This window comes from Macrobrachium rosenbergii, chromosome 37 (genome assembly GCF_040412425.1).
Source record: "Macrobrachium rosenbergii isolate ZJJX-2024 chromosome 37, ASM4041242v1, whole genome shotgun sequence".
Lineage (NCBI taxonomy): Eukaryota > Metazoa > Arthropoda > Malacostraca > Decapoda > Palaemonidae > Macrobrachium > Macrobrachium rosenbergii.
Genome location: NC_089777.1, coordinates 12,166,118 through 12,188,758, shown reverse-complemented (window position 1 = coordinate 12,188,758; position 22,641 = coordinate 12,166,118). Strand labels below are relative to the sequence as shown.

The window sequence follows — 22,641 nt, the reverse complement described above, 5'->3', positions numbered from 1 at the left end:
TGACCTGTCATCGCTTTATCTTAACTGGTGACAGATGGCACATCTGGTCTAAAACTCGACTCTCTCTCCCCCCCGCTACTATGCTGTTATCAAGAAAGACATTAATTCTAAATTATGCTGTTAAGTTATCTAAATCATTCATTCTTGTGAGATCTGACATTACTACATACGATATTTCAACAATTGTTATCATTACATAGAACACAGGATAAATAGAAGAGTAAATATATCAAAACTATGGGATGATATATACATATTACAAGACAACGTCATGAAATTCCTGCTAACCCGAAGATTAGTTAATCGGGTCTGAATCATGACTCAGGCAAGGATAAATAGTCGCAATTACATTTGTTTTTCCAAAAATTTTCTCTATCTCTGCACAGTATGGTTAGAAAAATCAGTCAGGGGAGCTACTAAGGCTGAGAAATTCGGACAGACTCGGCGATAAAGTCCAGCCATGTCCAAAAGTCTTTGTAGAGGTTTCCTCGTAGTTGGGGAGGCAGCTTTTACTAGAATACCTTCTGCATTAGCAAGAAACCTTTTCAACTTCAAATCCCAGATACTGAACAGTTGCATTTCCAGACTCACTTTTGTAGAAGTTGATTGTTGAGTCATAGCTATATGTTTCTTGAACACTTTCCTTAAAATCTTCAGATGTTCTTCTGTACTAGAATAAATCACAATGTCATCCAAGGTATACAACCACTCCTCCCTGTAGTCTAACGGTTGATCCATCCTTTCGTTGGAATGTTGCAGGTGCATTCATCAAACCAAATGGCAAAACAATTGTATTGATACGGTCAAAGATAATGAAAACTGACAACAGCAGTATTCTCATCTAGGAATTTGATAATATCCTTTCAACAAGTCTATCTTGGAAACAAATTTAGCTTGCCCAATATTTATCAATTGATCAACAAGAGGCAAGAGATAATTATCAGCCACAATGATGGAATTCAGTTTCTATAATCAGTACATCCTAAATGAGCCATCTGGTTTCTTCACTAACACACAAGGAGAACTATAATGACTTGAACTGGGTTCTGCTAATCCATGCTGCAATAAATATTCAACTTCTTTCCTCAAAACATCTCGATGAAAAGGTGATAAGCGATAAGCTCTCTGTTTAAAAGGTTTTCCATCTTCTCTGATCTTTATCTCATGCTTTTGTGAATCGGTACACTAGGTACATCTGCAAAAATTTCCAGAAACTTCAGATCACCTCCTTATTTCACCACTTTGCTCAACACTCATGTTTTTAGTTCATCCCTCCTAAATTTTTCAATATGGAAGAATTGTTCATCTTATTTTCAGCTCCCCAATTCGTAGCCATCATCGTCCTCTGCCAGATGAAGTTGTCTGTGTTATTTACACTGTTTCAGTTTATTCTCTGGGAAGTAAGGCTTTAAAGATTCATGTATCTTCCTCTGTCATTTCCTTCTTCCTGGTGTTTCAAATCATAAGTTCGATCCTTAACTTCTCTAACTATCCTATAATGTGGAAACTTATTGGTAAGGGAAATCTCTTTTCACTAGTAAAAATTACTAGAACTGCTGTCTACACTAAAATTTCTTAGCTTAGTCTTAGCATCATATTTCCTTTTCATTTTCTCTAGACTTATTTTCAGATTTTCTAAAGAGAATTTTCTAATTTCTTAACCTTTTCCTCAAGTTCTTCACATATTCTCCTCAGATTTCCTCTTGATTTTCTTCCCAATTCTCTGCAAGAATCTTCAATGGACATCTCATGTCTCGACCAAAAATCATTTCATTTGGTGAACATCCCATACTTTCTTGATAAGCATTCCTGACTTCAAACAACATCAAGATAAACCAACATCCCATTCTTCACGATCAATTACAGTACTTGGTTATACTTTTCAAAGTCTGGTAGAAGACCTTTCCAAGGCTCCATGTGTCTCTAGATGATAAGCAGTTGATAGCATTTGTTTCACTCTAACAAGTTCATCATCTGGAACAATTTGAAGTAAGATTCGTTTCCTCTTTCTTACTAGATAATTTCTACTGGTATTCCCAAACTTGGGAGAAAAAGCTCACCAACTTCTCCAACAATTGCCTTTGCATATACTTCTTAAAGGTGCACTCAGGTTGCCTTGTCACTGGACCTAATAATGTTAACAGATATTCATTTCCTTTCTTTGTTTTCAGGCTTGGCCCAACCATCTATAATCACCTTGCTAAAGGTTCTCCTCTAACTTCTATGTTTGTAGAGGCTTTCTGAATGGTTTCATTCAGGTTTTCAGCTATTTGGCATCAGTGTGACACTCTCTGTAAACCTGTAACATCCTTGTAAGTCAGGCCAGAAAAAATGCTTCACAATCTTCTCCACAGTCTTCCTGATTCCCCTTATGTCAGACTCGTGCGCTACTGCTTACCACTTGCTTCCTCAATGGATATGGAATCAAAAATTTTATGATATTCGCCCCATTCAGCATTTCCTGTGGTATATCACGGTCGATGCTTCCTCATTAACAATCTTCCTTTAGATAATAACAGGTAGGAGTTTGTTGCATTTCTTCTCCGATCAACAACTCTGAAGAACAAGATCCAGCTGACATTGTATCCTTCTTCTGCAGTTCATTAGCCTTTTTATAGTCATGACCAGCTTCAGAGGCTGAACTCTCAACATCTGCTAACTCTGCTACTGTAGTTTCACTACTATCTTGAGAACACTTTGACTACTCTTGGTCTCCAAGAACAACAGGATATCTTCTTCTTGGGTAATCTCTTCATTCTACTAACACTAGAAACTACTTTTCCTGGAACAGCTATTCTAAGCTCAGATCCATTCAGCAGTCCTTCTGGTACAGGTAAATCCTCAGTTTCTTCACTTGCAGATGTGGATTCTCTTCATACTCCTGGTAGTTACACAACCTGGAAATAGAAACAGGTGGGGATTTTTCTTCTCTAAATCTACCACAGGACTAATCCTCAACGGTTTGTCTGTCACTATAGGACAAGGAAAAAATGGTACACCACCAACTTCGTTACCCAGTAAAACATGCACATTCAACAGCTAGCGAGTCCTTTCGAGTAAAATCAAGATTCCTGTCAATTCACAGGACAGATTGCAGAGTGGCAAATAGGAGTTACCTCTTCTCTTCCTATGCCCTTCAAAATAACGCTGAATCTCTGGTGAGTTATTTGCTCACTACTGTGGTGAAACTTTGAACTACCACACTATGGTTACTCGGTAACATGTAATACCTTGGCTGGTACCAGCCTCCCTCCTTGAGTTGTCAGCATACAGCCTTCATAGTATGGCTTAGAAGCCTTCAAGCTGCTCAGCCACTCACTGCTTGAGGTTACACTTCCACTGGTTGCTAAACACTTCCCAACTGTCTCAATCTTCCCCACACTGCTCTTCATAGTTTGCTTCACCTAGTTACCTTTAACCACTTGACCAACTGGTTTGGTCTGCTGTTGTGTCAGATAACAATCTCGACTGTAAAAAAGTGCGCCTATAACCCCAACACTTGAAGCAGACAGCAATAGTCTTCTGTATCTATCTTGAGAAACTGGATGATGAGGATTTAACATTTGATTATGAAATTGTTCCTGGCTTTGCATTAGCATAGCCACGAGAAGAGATTCCCAGTATTAATGTTCCTGAAATTTGGACGAGATCTAAAACCTATGCATTGTTGGTTCTGGTACTTGACATTATAATTCCTTTTGCTACAAATGATGTTCTAATCTTCACTCAGTGTAGCAGCTTCGTCAAGTTTCTTAACCTCTCTCTCTCTCTTAAACAGGCTCGTATGTGTTCAGAAATTCCTTTAAGATATTGCTCTAGGACTATTAACTCCTCAAGTTCGTCCATAGATTTAACTTTAGCAGCCTCCAACCATCGTTTTAAACATCTTACTTTGCAGAAGCGCCAATCCAGAAAGTCATCTCGTCATCCCTTTCTCAAGATCTAGATCTTTTCATTGCAATATTCTGGGGTCATCTGGTAAACTTGTAGCACATTATGTTTGAGTACCTTGTACTCTTTACACTGATTAGCTGATAAGGCTAAATAGGCACTTCAGCCTTTACCAATGAGAACACTCTAACAAGACTGACCATTTATCTTCTGGTCATCTCATACCTGATGCCACTTTTTCAAAGTGATCAAAAAACTCATCTGGAGCTTCTTCTGCAAACTTTGGAATTAACTTCTGCACTCTTACTACATCAAATACAGGATCTGAATTACCTTGGGTAGGGTTAGACAGGTGTAACACGTAACTTGGAGTGAGCTTTTATTAATTTCATCTCTTTCATAATCTTCTTGCTTCCTTGCTCTTTCTCTTTCCTCTCTTGCTGCTTCTGCTTCTCTTTCTCTTTTTGCCCTTTCTTCTCTTGCTCTTTCTCTTTCTTTTGCTGCTGCATTTCTTCTTCTCTTTCTCTTTTCTCTCTGTCTTCTCTTTCCTTATCTGCCTGCATTTTCTCTCTTTCAGCCTGCATCTTCAGCTTAATCAAATTTTCTTCTGCTTTTATACATCTAAGCTCTACATCTGCATCATTTTTCTCTTTGTTTTGTTCTTCCTTATTTATAAATTCTACCTTAGCTGCATTCAACAATTCTTGTGCCTCTCCTAACTCTTCATCTATTTTACCAGAGTCCACCAATGCTTGGATTGCAATACATCTGATTTGTGCCTTAATCATACCACTAGACACATTACCCTCACTTTCCACTGCTAAAGCAATCCACTGTTCCTTAGTCAGGTTGGATTCAGATAACTCTTGGATGGATGGGCTGCTAAAATTCTGAACATCAAGCAGAGCCATTTCTCTGGGTACTCAACTAAATAATTCACAATACAATGTAAAAATTAACTATGTGGTCACTCTATCAAAATATATCCCTAACACCACCAGTATAAACCATAAACCAGAGTGATATTTTGTTTTGTTCCTGGGTCTAGGCACCAAAATCTTTTGTCACGATGCACATACCAAGAACTTTCATTACCCAACTAATCACAGATTTCAAGAAGCTATACCTCACTTCAGCCAGATACCTGAACTCTCCTTAACAATAATAATTATGACTCGTACTCTAAAAGTAGTGATCCCTTAAAACTCATTAATCATGTGAAAAATCAAACTAAGTTTATCAAAAGAATTGTAAAGTATCAACAATTACACAGAAAGATGCTAGAATAAAGGGCATCCTCCATCAGACAACTTTAACTGTTTCCCTGGTCTTAATTCACTTCAGCAAAACTAAAGGAACAAAACATGTTTATCACTTTGCCTTATACACACAATTAATCCTATTCACTGGTGGTCAATAAATGAAACACTTTTTTAAAAATTTTAAATACAAAAATTTATTTTTAAATTCAAAATTTATAACTAGAATTCACATTCTGAAAAATTACTGTTACTTGAAAACAACACAATGTTAATTAATTCTTGAGTTAAATTACTAAATAAAATTAAATCACAAAACTTTAGTTTATAAAAATTCAATTAATCAAGCAAAAATTTAAACTACAAAAATTACTCAAGATTTGAAAATCTTAAAGTAAATGAAAATTAAATCAAGTATGCAATGTTATATTATCAAAGAAATATTTAAAATGCAAAGTAAATAAATGTTAAATCACAAAATATAAAATAAAAATCAAGAGATTATAAACACAAGAATACACAAGATTTATCAATAATAATTTCACTAAACCAAAATTTTCCTCAATATACCTCATTATACCATGGTAATAATAAGTAAAAATTCACTTTACCTTAAAAGCATGAAAACCATTGTAAAGTCCTGCAGCTGCTTTTAAATTCACAAAACACTTTTTATCAGGTGCCTCCCAACTCTTTACACTTTTCCTGCACTCAGATCTCAAAAGCTATATTTAATATCAGTGACCACAAATATATTACATTAATTACTCTCTTTTGAAGAAAGAGGAAAGGAACCACAGCTAACAGTCTCTCAAATAATAATGAATAAATCTGAGGATTTCACTAGGAAATTAAAACAATCATATATGACATCATTAAGGCATTTTTGGGGACAGATACAAAGTTCCAGAAGAGGAAAGTGTGACATCACTTCAGCCAGAACATTTTGAACACCAATTGGGACAATACATGATGGAGTAATGCAATCTTAAACATAACGCAACTGCCAGAACTCTTATTCTCAAAGGGCATACGCAGTCACAGCCATGTACATAACATTTCAAATCTTTCGTCTTCTTCTCGTATGAGACAGCTTTTGCGAAATCTAACATGATCAAACAGATTGCTTATGGGTAATTTGTTTCCCGAACAAGTCAGCAATTGTTATTCCCAACCTGTACCAGCATCTTAACTGGTGACAGGTAACATCTGGTCTAAAACCTCGAGTCTCTCTCTCCTACACTACTACGCTATCATCAAAGAAGGGCATTGGTAATTCTAAATTCGCTGTTTGGTTATCTAAACCAAAAACTCTTTTGAATCTGATGCTAAACTACATACGATATTTTCACAATCACTGTCATTATACATAACACATGATAAATAGAAGAGTATATATATCAAAACTATGGGATATTATACATATTACAAGGCAACATCAAGAAAAAAATATATATCATATATATATATTATATATATATATATAACTATATCTATATATATACAGATATATATATATATATATATATCATATATATATATAATATATATATATATATATATATATATATATAATATATATATATATATATATATATATATATATATATATATATATATATATATACATATATAATATATATATATATATTATATATATATATATATATATATATATATATATATATATATATATATATATATATATATATATATATGTGTATATGTGTGTGTGTGTGTGTGTGTGTGTGTACAGGTATAATAATATATCTATATCTATATGTATACAGTATATATATATATATATATATATATATATATATATATATATATATATATATATATATATATATATATATATATATATATATATATATATATATATATATATATATATATATATATATATATATGGGCTTGTGTTGCATTTTATAAGCATCAACAAAAACTGTATTCAAGCCTTATCATTTGTTTACATCTGCAGGTACGACCTATAGCAGAGGAGATGAAGCTAGTGAGCAAAGGGAAACATGCTTTTTTCACCTGGAAGAATTATGTGAGGAATTTTATCGCTGCAGAGTACAGTGATCGCTATGGCAACAATCCCATGCACATCAGTCGGCAACGTTACTTGGAAACCAACGGGGCTTACTGGGGTTCCCGGTTAGTATATTACCACAGAATGAGTGAGTGAATTAGCAGATGAAGCCTTTTTGTCAAAAGAACCAGCTATGAATACAAAACGCTTCAAGTGCTTGCCTCCAGCAACGAATAAGGAATTTACTATCTTGAAATTAAAGTATTGCACCAAAGTCCGTGACATGGCAGAATTACAATATACGATTCAGATATGGAGAGACATTATGCACGTCAAACCTGGGAAGACAACCTCTGGGAGAGTTGACATACACTGGACTTTAAGATCCAGTGACTGGGCTGAGGTGACACAAAGCTTCGCTATGGGGGCTGGGGGTGGTATCTGATGGCAGCATCAGTGGGTTACAGTGAGGCCCCAGTGACAATTTTGCTTGGTACTGCAAAAGTCAAATAGGTTTCTTAAAATTAATTTGAACCCTTCACATGGCAACGTGGAAATATATTTTACACTCCTCCTCTCATACAGGGTTGAAAGTAACATTCACTTATCTCTTTTGTTATTTTTGAAGCTTTCTGATTCAAAAGTACTTTTATTACTACTCCTACTCATTCTACGACTACTACTACTACTGCTGCTGCTACTATCACTAATAATATTTATTGTAATAATAATAATATGTCATATTCATACCAGCAAGTGTGTTAAATGCCCTACTTCAACCCACCAACGGGCCCAGATTTTCAACAAGGTTTTGACTCTGTGCCTAGCACACTACACACTGCTTTGCCTGTCAAGTTTCCTGAAAGGCTTCAAGCTGCTCTATCCTACGGCATCATTGCATCACAACATCCTAGGGCATCATCGCACTGCACCATCCTAGGACATCACTGTGCCGTTGGATATGGAGTCTCTCCAAACAATATTAATGATCCTTGACAAAGCCTAAAGAGATGACTACCCTGATATTGAATATTCCAGAGGCATCCTTACAGCACTCACTCAAGAGATCTGCACTAAGGAGGCCACATGCATCCATCAACAAGGGCGAATGTGGATGCAGATCAACAGAGTAGTCATGGGTTCTCCCCTTGTGCTGTTTGCCATCTTTTACATGAGAGTTGGCAAGCAGTGTGTCCTCAGTAGGATCCAAAGACCTGCTGCATATGTTCAGTATGTCAATAACACCATCAGCATCACCAATGAGAATAAGCTAAAGAAACTTGGGACACAATTTTGAGGAGGAACCGGTTCTCCGCTTCACAAGTCAGAAAAGGTGTGGATGGCACGGTTTCCTTTTTGGACACCTGTCACCAGCACTGCCCATACACACACACACACACACACACACACACACACACACACACGTCTACCATAAGCCAACCAACATCAAGCTCTGCCTCAACAGCAGTAGTGAATGTCGTGAAAAATTCAAATCCTTGATCATAAGCGTCTTACATTCGTCTTGCCCTCTTGCACTGTTCTTTCTGAAATACAAACTACAGTGAGCTCAAATACATCGCCCAAAGCCTGGTGGATACTGAGTACTCTTACCGTAGGGTGACAAGAAATGTCATTGACAGGTGATCTTGTCAGAAACCTCCCCACCCCTGAGTGAGAGGATCATTAGGCTGTTCTAAAGGGGCTACATGAATACCAAATACAAGATGGACGAGAGAGCCATGAAGAACATCATCGGTACCCATGTAAAACCCATCAATGCAGACAAAAAAGTTGACCTTGCAATCTACTATAAGGATCGGAAGACTGCCCAGTGCCTTATGAGGAACAGCCCATTGTTTTCAATGATCCCATGAAGACTAGGGGAGTGGTTTACCAAATATGCCCTGAGAATGGATGTGTCCATTTCTACATTGGTATGGCCTCTCCCAAAGGATTGCCGTCCACTTTTATGAAGTAGCAGTCTCCCAGCATCACATGGCGGAACATGCCAGTGCCACCCAACACCAGCAGATCGTAAGGAGCACAAAAAAACCTGGACGTCGACACAGACCATCACCACCTCTGGTATAAGTAGGCCCTTGTTATCCTTTGATGGAAACCATCACTGAACATAACCTAAGAGACCTTTCTCCTCCTTATCACCGTCAGGAGAACTGCAAAACGGGCCCCCCTGGAATAACCCTTCAGCTACCAGTTGTTTGAAGCAGTATGCCCTGCGAACAGAACTCCCAAATATTGGCACTGACCAATCAGCACCTTTGACGCTCAGCCAGACTCTCCAGCCAACAGAAAGAGCGTCCACACTCCAATTCTGACAGCCAACCAAAAAAATGTCTAAAATAATAATAATAATAATAATAATAATAATACTAATAATAATAATAATAATAATAATAATAAGGAAAGACAAGAACAAGGGAAATATAGCAAGTAACTACAGCCCTATCACCTGCCTACCAATAATGTGGAAGTTACTAACAGGTATCATCAGTGAAAGGCTATACAACTACCTAGAGGATACAAACAACATCCCCCACCAACAGAAAGGCTGCAGAAGGAGGTGTAGGGGCACAAAAGATCAGCTCCTGAGAGACAAAATGTTAATGAAGAATAGTACGAGAAGGAGAACCAACCTAAGCATGGCATGGATTGACTACAAGAAACCCTTTGGCATGATACCAGACATGTGGCTAATAGAATATCTGAAAATATATGGGGGCAAAGGAAAACACCACCAACTTCCTAAAAAATACAATGTGCAACTGGAATACAGTACTTACAAACTCTGGAATAAGACTAGCAGAGGTTAACATCAGGAGAGGGATCTTTCAAGGTGACTCACTGTCCTCACTACTCTTTGTAGTAGCTATCTTTCAAGGTGATTCACTGTCCTCACTACGCTTTGTAGTAGCTATGATTCCCTTGACAAAAGTACTGCAGAAGATGGATGCTGGGTACCAGCTTAAGAAAGGAGGCAACAGAATTACCCATCTGATGTCCATGGACAACATCAAGCTGTATGGTAAGAGCATCAAGGAAACAGATACCCTTATCCAGACTGTAAGCATTGTATCTGGGGACATCAGGATGGGGTTTGGAATAGAAAAATGTGCCATGGTCAACGCACAAAATGGCAAGATAACAAGGACTGAAGGGATAAAGCTACCAGACAGGAATAGCATCAAACACATAGATGAGACAGGATAAAAATACCTTGGAATAATAGAAGGAGAGGATATAAAACACCAAGAGATGAAGGACGCGATCCAGAAGAATATATGCAGAGACTTAAGGTGATACTCAAGTCAAAACTCGACGCTGGAAACATGACGAATGCCATAAACATATGGGTAGTACCAGCAATCAGATACAGCGCACGAGTAGTGGAGTGGACAAAGGCTGAACTCCACAGCATAGACCAGAAAACTAGGAAACACATGACAATACACAAAGCACTGCATCCAAGAGCAAATGCAGACAAACTATATACATAACATGAAAGGAAAGGGAAGAGGGCTACTAAGCATACAGGACTGTCAACATCGAGAGCAGAGCAATGGGACAATATCTGAAAACCCGTGAAGACAAGTGGCTAAGGAATGCATGGGAAGAAGGATTGATAAAAGTAGACAACGACCCAAAAATATACAGAGACAGGAGAATGAAAAACAGAGCAGAGGAATGACACAATAAACCAATACACGGACATTACATGAGACAGACTAAAGAACTGGCCAGCAATGAAGCATGGCAATGGCTGGGAGAACTCAAGAAGGAAACAGAAAGAATGCTAACACCGGCACAAGATCAGGCCCTAAGAACAAGATATGTTCTAAGAACAATAGATGGAAATAACATCTCACCCATGTGCAGGAAGTGCAAAATGAAAGATGAGACCATAAACCACATAGCAAGCAAATGTCCAGCACTTGCACAGAACCAGTACAAAAAGAGGCATGATTCAGTAACAAAAGCCCTCCACTGGAGCCTGTGAAGGAAACACCTGCTAGCTTGCAGTAATAAGTGGTACAAACACCAACCTGAGGGAGTGATAGAAAACGATCAGGCAAAGATCCTCTGGGACTATGGTATCAGAACATTCCAATAGTCCAGAGGTACGTTGATTGACAAAATCAAGAAGAAAGTATCACTCATTGATGTGGCACTATCATGGGACACCAGAGTAGATGAGAAAGAAGGAAAAAATTGATAAGTATCAAGACCTGAATATAGAAATAAGGATATGGGATATGCCAGTGGAAATTGTACCCATAATCATAGGAACACTAGGCACGATCCCAAGATCCCTGAAAAGGAACCTGGAAAAACCAGAAGCCAAAGTAGCTTCAGGACTCATGCAGAAGAATGTGCTACTAGAAACAGCGCACATAGTGAGAAAAGTGATGGACTCCTAAGGAGGCAGGATGCAATCTGTAACCCCACACTATAAAAACCACCCAATTGAATAGGATGACTGTGATAGGCAAAAAAAAAAAAAAAAAAAAAAAAAAAAAAAAAAAAATTATATAAAAAAATAAAAATGTTAATAATATCAATAAATTCTGGGTTCTGGACATATTTAATGTCACTGATAAAACCAGATTTCATCAATGTAAATTAAAAAGAATGATTTTTAGGATGGAAAATCAATAGATGCATTAGAATTTACCAAAAACAGTAATAATACATGACATAATCAAATCTTGCGAGAAAATCCCTTATTCATCCATATCCAGGTACTATCATCATTATTTTCAATAGCTGGAAAGTTTTATAAAAAAAAAAAGTTTATTTAATACGCTTGTAACGACAAGAATATTCACCTGTGAACAATTTAGGATAAACAGTGAAGAAGAGACTGGCATGGAAGTGTGGAAAGAACAATAAATAATTAGCCAATACTAAATAGTTATGCAAATCAAGTGCTGTCTCTCCTTTAGTAAGTCTGATTCTGAATCTACATACAAGTGATATTTAACTTGGCCATGACCACTACAGACTGCTTTTCAATGAGTGCACCTCACCTGTGCTGCACCTAGCCTAAGATTTATGCAGAATTGCACCACCTATCTGTTTACTCAAATATGATGTTTTAATACATGGCCGTTAGATTAAATTTCCTCTTAAAGTGCCAGGATGAGAAGGGTAACTAGTATCTTTCTGGGGTAACTGGATTGTATTTCTTAAAAAGTTGCTGGTGTATTTCAGTTCATTGTTAATAAGCTGGTCCTGTTCATGAAATATAATGTTATATTTTAAAGTTATTGGTATACTCAATGTTGTCATTGTTTTATATAACTTAAATGACTGAGTGAATGGTCTAATTGCTTTTGTAATCTAATTTACTGATTACAATCTTTATTTTTAATAAGTATGGTTTTAAGGCTTTGATGATCTTTGCTTTTGTAGTTGTAGTGCATTAAAAAGTCAATCATCTGTACACTGCATTAGCTAGTGGGAACAGTTGCAGACTAGTTACTTACTAGAGACATTTTTTAATACAGTCCCACTCTTATCTCCAGCTTCTCTTCACTTTTACAGTAAAGGAGCTCCTTTCGTCCGTGCAATTACTAAAATACAGCAGCGTCTCTACGAGGGACGCATTCTAGGTTTCTGGCTGAACCAGATTATTCAAGAGACGGCCAAACATGCCAAAAACAAAAACAGCACTATTTCCGACATCCAGGTAAGTATGTGACCGTCATTGTGTTTAAGAAAATGATTATGAGGCAGTGGGACACGAAACACGTTGTGTGTTCTAGTAGAGTAACTTTTACTAATTAAATGTAGGTGTCACATGAGCCTGTCTTCTGGTTTGATGCTATACAGGGCCAGTTGTGTGTTCATGTGACATCACCTTAAAAATGCATCTGGGTCTCATCTTGTGAGAAGATAAACAGACAGGCAGGCAAGCAACAAACAACCATGCACAACACAAACCAACTTACAACCAACACAAATCACTTACAAACAACAAAACTAGACACACAACAAACACAAAGAAAGGACGAGCTTCCTTCTAACCTAGCCCTCTTGATGCATACCGAACAGGATGACGAGATGCTAGTGGTACTCAACCTGAGCCACTTTCAGGGAGCCTTCTACACCTTCTTCATTGGACTCTTTCTGGCGACGCTGGCACTGGTGGCAGAGTGCTTGCAGCGGTGTTTGTCAGGCAATTAACAAGTTCAACTCTGATGCGGGCAAGGTCAACATACGAGATCTACACTAGTAAGCTCAACTTTCTGCTTTTGCCTAGGGAGTAAGAAGCTAACACCAGTTACTTTCAAGCACAACATACATTATTGCAATACAACTGACAACCGAACTTGACATAGGTTTGATCAAGATATCTGTTACAGTACTGCCAAGCAAAATCATGCACTGTAGCGAGATCAAGTTATTATACACAGAATCCTGGACAAATTCTGAATCAGTACTTTCATGCATCATGTTTGCACAAAGAAGCATGATGGTAAAATAAAAGATGCCATTTAACAATGTGTTTTATAACCTGTTTTTCTATACAGTACATATAAGTAGTCAAACAGAGATCTGCCATTATCCAAGGTGTACCATAAAATGTATACTGTGGTTATTTGAAAAAGAAGGAAATGTATTTACATTAAAGTTAACATTAACAATCATTGTTTAATTCTGCCACTAACTTAGCAATTAATTTAGCCTTCTAGTATTCAAGTGCTGCTATGAAGTACTGTACATCATTATCATTCTCCATAGGTATTATTAAACAAACAGCCAATACATTTTTCTGGAGCATCCAGCAGTGAGTTTTAAACTTTTTCAAAGTATATTATACGATCATAGAATGCAGCTTGTATTACGCTATGGATATGACTTCTGTCGTCCTGCCTGTGTTTGGTTATGGTATGTAGCTGCGCAAAAAAAAAAAATGTGGGTATACAAGGGATCCATTAACAATGCCTCACTTCAGTCAGCTTACTGCAATAGCTCACAGTTACAGTGCTTACTTATCAACAGCAAGGTCTAGAGTTCATTTACCATATATGGAACACCCTGTCCAAACAGCTGTAAACGGGTACTTGCTTGGTGAAAGGTGTTCAGTTTTAAACTTTTTCAAAGCATATTGTACAATCATTGAATGCAGCTCGTATTATGCTATGGATACGACTTCTGTCTGCCTGCCCTGTGTTGGGCTATGGTATGTAGCAGCGCAGAAAAAAGAATGTGGGTATATAAGGGATCCATTAACAATGCCTCACTTCCGTCAGCTTATTGCAATAGCTCACAGTTACAGTGCTCACTTATCAATAGCAAGGTCTAGAGTTCATTTACCATATACAGAACACCCTGTCCAAACAGCTGTAAACGAGTACCTGCTTGGTGAAAGGTGTTCAGCATGAAGAAGGCATTATTGTATGACGTGGGTGGGTAGGTATGGCACATTAGTCTTAATGTAGGCTTAGTGTTTGTGTATGTGTCTATGTTTGCTTTACTGCATAAATGACCATTAACGGAAGGAGTGAAATTGTACTAAACCACGAGATATCTGCGCTCAATTGATACATGTAGGATAATGCATAAATAATAATTAACACTTCTCTCTTTCTCATCCATATATATACACACACATATATATATATATATATATATATACTAGCTAACCAACCTGGTACTGCCTAGAAAAACTCTTGAAAGACAACTGATAAATTCAACTCTCTCTCTATCTCTCCAAGTCTCCCTCACTCTTTCCCTCTTTCTCCTCCCCAACACACCCCTCTACTCTCTCTAACACTCTTTCCAACTCTCCCTCAATCTTTCCTTCTTTCTTCTCCCTAACACCCCCTCCACTCTCTCTCACCCCAACTCTCCCTCACTCTTTCCCTCTTTCTCCTCCCTAACACCCCCTCTATTCTCTCTCTCACTCTCTCCAACTCTCCCTCACTCTTTCCCTCTTTCTCCTCCCTAACGGGGGTAAGCAGTAAACCCATGCGGGGTGGTAAAAGGATAAACCCTTGGCTCCTAAGATGTCGAACCTGAAGGTCATGAGTTTCAATGCAGAAGGCCTCTCAGCTGCAAAATTGGAAATTCTCAGCAGTCTTAAAGTGGACATTTTATGTCTTCAAGAGACACATAAGAACTCAGCTTCAAGAGACACATAAGAACTCAGCACCACCAAAAAAGCCAGGCATGCATCTGGCAATCTACCACCCAAATCCTGTCCAAGGCAGTGCAATATACGTGAAGGAAAAAGCCTTTATCGTGAATAGTGCTGACCTATCGGATGAGGGATGGAGATACTCCAAAGAGAGACCAAAAACATCAACATCGTGTCTGTGTACAAACCACCTCCTATACCATTTAAATGGCCTCAAAATCACAACCTGGGAAATAGGGCATCCTTAGTGATTGGAGATTTCAACAGCCACAACACCATATGGGGCTACAGCCAGAATAGCACTGACGGAGAGGCTATAGAAGAATGGGCTCTAAATAACAACCTAACCATTCTCCATAGTGCAAAAGATAAACCATCTTTTATGAGCACAAGATGGAAGAGAGGATATAATCCTGACCTGGCATTTGTGTCATCTTGTCACTACCCAAACTTTGAAAAATCAATCTGTGACCCAATTCCAAAATCTCAACACAGACCTATTGCTGTTATCATTAGACCAGTTATCAGAGCTCTTGAGTCCAAACCTATACCAAGATTCAAATTCAGGAAATCAAAGTTGGAATATTTCACTTTAGAGCTGGATGACAAGATAAATAACTTCGAACCAGAACCAGACAACTATGAACTTTTCACGAAACTTGTATGGACAGCATCAAGGAAGCATATTCCAAGAGAAAACAGAAATAATTATATCCTGTGTATCACACACCAAGGTAAAGAGATTTACAAGGATTATACACAAGCATACAATTTAGACCCGTTTGCCCTAGACACCATCGAACTAGGAGAGCTTTTGTTGGCCTCTGTAGCCCACGAGAAAAAGGAGAGATGGCAAGAACTGATAACCAGCACAGATATGACTCGGAACAGCAAGAAAGCATGGAAAACAATTAGTCAACTGAACTCGGATAAGAACACCCAAACAAGAATAGCTGCAGTAATACCTAACGCAGTAGCAAAACAACTCTTACTTAATGGAAAGCCATATAACAAAGAACGAGGATATCTCAAAAGAATGAAGAATGAAATGAAACGTGTCATGCAAGAAAATAATGAGGAGTTTGAACCATTCACTGTCGAAGAACTCCAAGAAGCCATAAAACACCTTAAACCAGGAAAAGCTGCTGGGCTGGATGACATTACACCTGAGGTAATACTGCACTTTGGTAGCAAGACTAAATCATGGGTAGTGGCACTTCTTAACAACTGTGGAAAAACATTCCAGATCCCAAAACTATGGAGAAGAGTTAAAGTTGTGGCCTTACTAAAACCTGGCAAAGACCCAAAGATCCCTAAGAGCTACTGGCCAATATCTCTTCTCTGCATCTTATACAAACTGTATGAACGAATGATAATGGCCCGCATATCTCCCACAGTCGAAGAACACCTGACACCAGACCAGGCTGGCTTCAGGGAAGGAAGATCTTGCTGCTCCCAGGTACTTAGCCTCACTCGGTATATTGAGGATGGCTTTGAGCTTGGGAAAATCACAGGGGCAGTATTTGACCTAACAGCAGCCTATGACACCGTGAACCACAGGTTGCTTCTTTTGAAACTTGCCAAAGTTATTTGCAACTCAAGCACTGTCCATATCATCCAGTCACTGCCGAGTAACAGACTTTTCTTTGCCGAAATGGACGACAGGAGAAGCAGATGGCGAAAACAGAAAAACGGCCTCCCACAAGGGTCTGTGTTGGCCACCATGCTTTTTAACATCTATACCAACGATCAACCACAGTTTAGTGATGTCCGTAGATTTATATATGCAGATGATCTGTGCCTAGCCATCCAGTCAGATTCATTTACTATCATTAAAAGCAAATTATCACATGCTTTGAAAGATTTTAATGAATACTACAAGCAAAACTTCCTAAATGCCAACCCAGACAAAACACAGGTATGTGCTTTCCATCTTAAAAACTACCAGTCAAAAAGGGAGTTGAGCATCTCATGGAATGATAAGAAACTGAAGAATGATAGCTTCCCCGTCTCTTTAGGCGTTACACTAGACTGAACACTATCTTTTAGGGAGCATGTAAGGAAAGTACAGGAGAAGGTAGCTACCAGGAATAACCTCCTTAGCATACTTGCCAATTCAAATTGGGGAACAAATCCTCAAACCCTAAGACAAACAGCTCTGCCACTCAACTACTCCACTGCTGAATACTGCTCACCAGTCTGGGAAAGATCATGTCATTCCTATAAAGTTGACGCCGAACTCAATCAAGCATGTCACATTATTACTGGTGCCTTAAGCAACACCTCTCCCCGTACTCTACAGATTGATAAGCATTGCACCACCAAACATCTGCTGAACAGCCCATTCAAAGACCCAAAAATATAAACAAGAGAATGATGAAAGGCACCCGCTCTATGATCGCCGGGTGGTTAGACAAAGATTGAAATCCCGCAACAGCTTCATAACCACCACCAGCCTCAACCCCAGGAAGTCAGCAACTTACCGCCTAGAACGCTGGAGAGAAACTGACCACTGCCCACTGGGTAAGGCCATCCAGAGCCCATGTGAGTCTCTTCCCCATGGAACAAACCTCTGTAGAAAGAACTGGGTAACTCTTAATTGAGCAAGAGCTAGAGTTGGAAGGACTGGAGACAATTTTCATAATTGGGGTCTTGCCCCCTCTGCTGAGTGCCCATGTGGTCATCCCATCCAGACAATGGATCACATACTTTGCAGGTGTGAACATGGGCCAATCTGTACAGATTTGGACCTCTACGAATGCAATCAGGCCGCTATGAAGTGGATACAATGTTGGAGTGATAAGATGATGATGATGATCCTCCCTAACACCCCCCCTACTCTCTCTCTCTCTCTCACTTCTTCACCCTCTCACTCTCTCCAACTTTCCCTCGCTCTTTACCACTTTCTCCTCCCTAACACCCCCCCCTACTCTCTCTTTCTCTCCCCAACTCTTTCTCCTCCTTAACACCCCCTCTAATCTCTCTCTCTCACTTCCCCTCCCTTTCACTCTCTCTCCTGGTCCTGTTAAGACAGTTGCTTCAATTACATTGCCCAGCATTTTTTATATTTTATATTTCACCCCTTCTCACACACCCCCATCCTACTGAGGCAGAATTTGGACTTAAAGGGCACCGGGAGTGTCACAATTCATCTCAGCGACCTCGAAAGCTATGGATTAGACACTAATATCTGTAATTTTCGGTTATTTTTACGTCACCCCCTTCGGTGCCAGTGATGTCTTACCCCCACAGTATTCTTTTCCAGATAGTCACACGTATACCAAAATGAGGCATGATAAACCCATAGAGTTTATGTACTAACTAAGTCTATAGGCAGAACCAGCCCCTTTTCAGGGAAGCCCTTCCCATCCCTCCCCACCCCCTTTAAGGCACTAGTGATGTCTTACTCCACAGTATTCTTTTCTAGATTGTAAGTCATATGTATATCAAGTTTGGTTGAAATTGCTCAATGCATTTCAGAGTTATGCTAGAACATACATACATACACATATGTACATCCATATATATATATATATATATATATATATATATATATATATATATATATATATATATATATATATATATATATACATACATATATATACATACATTATATATATATATATATATATATATATATATATATATATATATATATATATATATATATAATTATATCCCCAGTGGCATAGTGGCATTAGGAGAAAAGTTCAAATTGAAAAACCAAACGTAGTGCAATCAATAATTAATGAAACCTCTGTTAGATTTGGAAAACAACATACAAACGATTTCTTGGATTTTGAAAACAGTCAGAGAACGATCCTGAAATCCAGAAAGCGACTTTAAAAAAGCACGTATAGACGACGGGCGACCACAAGCAGAGGCAGGTAACTGGTCTCACGGGAATCACGTGAGGACGACATTACAGAATTATAAACCTCCAACTAGCGGGTGCTCGAAGTCGCCCAGTTGGTATACTTCCGTCTCTCATGATTACTCGCTTCTAAACTCCATAATCATACTTCACATGGAGTGGCGGTCTCCCAGCCAAGCGTGTGACAGCGGGCGGAAATATCGTAACACTGGTCTAGCACAGAGTACTATAGTACACTATAATGACGAAACATTAAGGCAACACATTGCCTTTTTCCCTCTCGTTTAATTATTATAAGACAATGTCATTATATTACAGGTAAGTTGATAATCACATACACGCACACGCAAACATACAAACTATTGCCCCCATGCATTCGTTATAGGTTCAAAACAAGACACGTTAACATAAACAATAGCTTCTAGGCTAATGTACTGCCAAGCAAGAAATGGCTTCACTGTGAAGACGGTATCACATTCGTTAACAAACAGCATTTTGTTTTGCATGTTTAGCTACCCTAGTATTTCCGGGAACACTGTTAAGCAAAAGTTATGGAAAAAAACGTTCAGCAAAATATGATTTTTTCCCACCATACTCAGCGTCTTGTAAACAAACCGACGACAGGAAAAAAAAAAAAGGCTGGCAAAGTCATCTCTTTCTATTCTAAGGCTTTGGAACGATACTGAAAGAGGATTGTTAAATAAGGATTACCATAAGAAAGTAATTTTGACTTATTACGAATACACTGTTTCTAACGGAAGGAAAAATCAATAAAAATTCCTGCCAAATATTTATATGAGTATAGGCCTAGCGCTTACTTGACCAAGGTTCTTTTCCTTGTGGTTAGAATTCTTGAAGGTTATTTTTACTTTGTCTTGATGATTCAATAAATTTTACCACAGAGAAATTATTTTTATATATTCGAGATTAAGTTGCAATCGGGATAAGGTTTAAATGATATGGTACCTTACAAATGAGTAGTTTGACTGCATAGGTCTAGCCTTGCCTACCAAACTTCATTTATTTGCTATTAAATACCAATCCATGGGGCATATCGTTCCAAGAAAACAAATTATATCAGAATTTTTTACAAAAAATGCAACTATTTTTGCTTTGAAATGAATAACAGAAGTTGTGTTGTGCGGTTTGCTTACGTCCATAAATACCTTCACCAAGTGTGGCGTTTCGGAATTCCGTTTAACCACTTTGACAAAATGTACTTTGTTAAAACAGTCCTAACGGCGCCTCTGCATGTCTAAAATCTCAAAAATTTATGGCACAGATAGTAGCCTGCAGGCCTACCTACTGCAAAGAATTCTTAAAGACTCACAAAATACAGAATGTGTCCTTATGCATCACAACCAGTAACCTAAAGGCCTACTCACTACTAAGCATTTAAAAGAACAAGCAAGGTCTCCTTTTGTTTATATTACGTGACATATATAACATTAGTTCTATTCTGATTTCGAAACTGAAATCGCCAGAATATGATGTTGAAAATATATGAGATATGTTCGGAGGAAGCGTATCTACTGTTAACAAGGCATTAACTGAGAGGCACAAAATTATGGGTCACTGTAATTCAGTAGGCTTGGCTAACCTGTGGAATGTTATTCCATTTTCTCCTAACGAATTCCTGTGGTTATTCCTTCAATCATAAGCTGCACAATGTACCATCAAGAAGACATCAAACAATAAAATTTCAGCAAACACTTGACGTCCGTTCACCTTTCGCCGGTTCCAAGGCGACATACTGAACTACGTGGTGCTATAGTCTACTCTATTTCATCCATCTGTCAACTCATCAACGTGGGTTTTAGATAATGTGACATTGATAGTTCGTGATTGGTTGACATAAATGTTTCAGATATCGTAGGCTTACTTCAGTATTACATCTGCATGTTTATATAAACATAGGTTAGTTAGTTATAAATGATTTGTTTAACCAGACCTCTGAACTCTTTTAGGGTTCTTCTCGGGCTGGGAATATAAACATAGGACCGTCACAGCTTTTGATATGATGTAGATCATAAATATACCGATTAATTTCGATGTGGTAACGATACAAAACACGGGATACGAACTCTTATCAATAATCTACGGGGCACCTCGAACACAAGCGAACGATGGGCTTGAAATACTAATGCTTCATCTCACTGCAGGTAAATAAAAAGACATCTAGGTAGGCTATGCGAATGCGAGTAGAACATATTTTCATATGGTTTATTATTATGAGTAGAACATATTTTCATATGGTTTATTATTATTATTATTATTATTATTATTATTATTATTATTTGCATTTGCATTTAAATTAAACGAGTGGGGTAATATTCGAAATAGCATGAAATTATGTTGTCTATGAGGCTGTCTGGAGTAGGCGAGAACAACAACTAGTGCAACACTGGCTGCAAGGCGGAAAATTTAAATGAATGAATGGCCAAGGTATTGCGGAATACTGTGCACATTTATTTAATATTTTTAGCAAACAAATCATTATAATACGTTAGTGATTGGCAATTTCTGGAGTAATTTGTCAAATAACTTATCAGGCAAAAGTTTGAAATCTCAATGAGTCCCCGTTATCCTTTGTGTTGATGACATACGGCATTGAAGACTAGCCTAAACTTTTGTTTTTTAAAGGCATTAGAACGACTCCTGGACAGAAATAAATAAATAAAGGGTACAATAAGAAAGTAATTCTGATTGATATAAAATGAAAATGTACTTAAAAGAAGGTTAATAAATTCAAACTTCTGGTGAACCAATAGCATAAGCCTAACTTTCGCTTGTCAGTGCTTCGTATTCCAGCGGTCAACACCTTTCAAGGTTATTTTTCTGGTTTACGGACGTGATATAACTTTGGTATTACAATGCAGTTATTTTTATATTCATGCAATGAAACTTTATGTATAGTAACGTTTGAATGATACGGAAAACTTGTGATCCGAACAGTTTGTGGGCATAGGTCTAAGTGTAGCCTCTGGGCTATACCGTAATGAAATAAATCGTAATTACCGAAAGCACATCGTTCGTTTGCATTTGATATGAGTAGACTGCTTGATAAAAGATCGTCTTTCTTATGCATGTATGGGTATATTATCAATATAAATAAGCCAACGATATCGGAAACGTTGATTTTCAGCCAATCACGAGCTACACGTGCACTGTTGGGTGGGCAGAAGAGATGAAACCAACTATAGTGTACAGATAACATCTCCTATTATTATTATTGACCTTTATGTTCTAAACACTGATAAGCAAAAACGGCTACTTTCTCACTCATTTTACTTCAATAAGCGAGGTACCCTCATATATTTATAACAGTGATAAAATCAATGGCCCCTGAGAAAAAACAACACAACAGTGGCTGCAACATTCATGCTCTAACTGCTGAATCAAAGATGACAGCCCT

General features: G+C 38.0%; 1 protein-coding gene across 2 annotated transcripts in view; it reads left to right on the top strand.

Moving 5' to 3' along the window:
- Positions 1 to 13,745, top strand: part of LOC136825310 (glutamate receptor ionotropic, delta-1-like) — a 30,995-nt gene extending 17,250 nt beyond the window's left edge. For both annotated transcript variants that reach the window (XM_067081449.1, XM_067081450.1), the window contains 3 exons: positions 7,135 to 7,313; positions 12,751 to 12,895; positions 13,261 to 13,745. In XM_067081449.1, coding sequence (XP_066937550.1) covers positions 7,135 to 7,313; positions 12,751 to 12,895; positions 13,261 to 13,392 — 456 coding nt within the window. In that variant the 3' untranslated portion in view covers positions 13,393 to 13,745. The remainder of the gene's footprint in view (positions 1 to 7,134; positions 7,314 to 12,750; positions 12,896 to 13,260) is intronic.
- Positions 13,746 to 22,641: the final 8,896 nt, after the last annotated feature.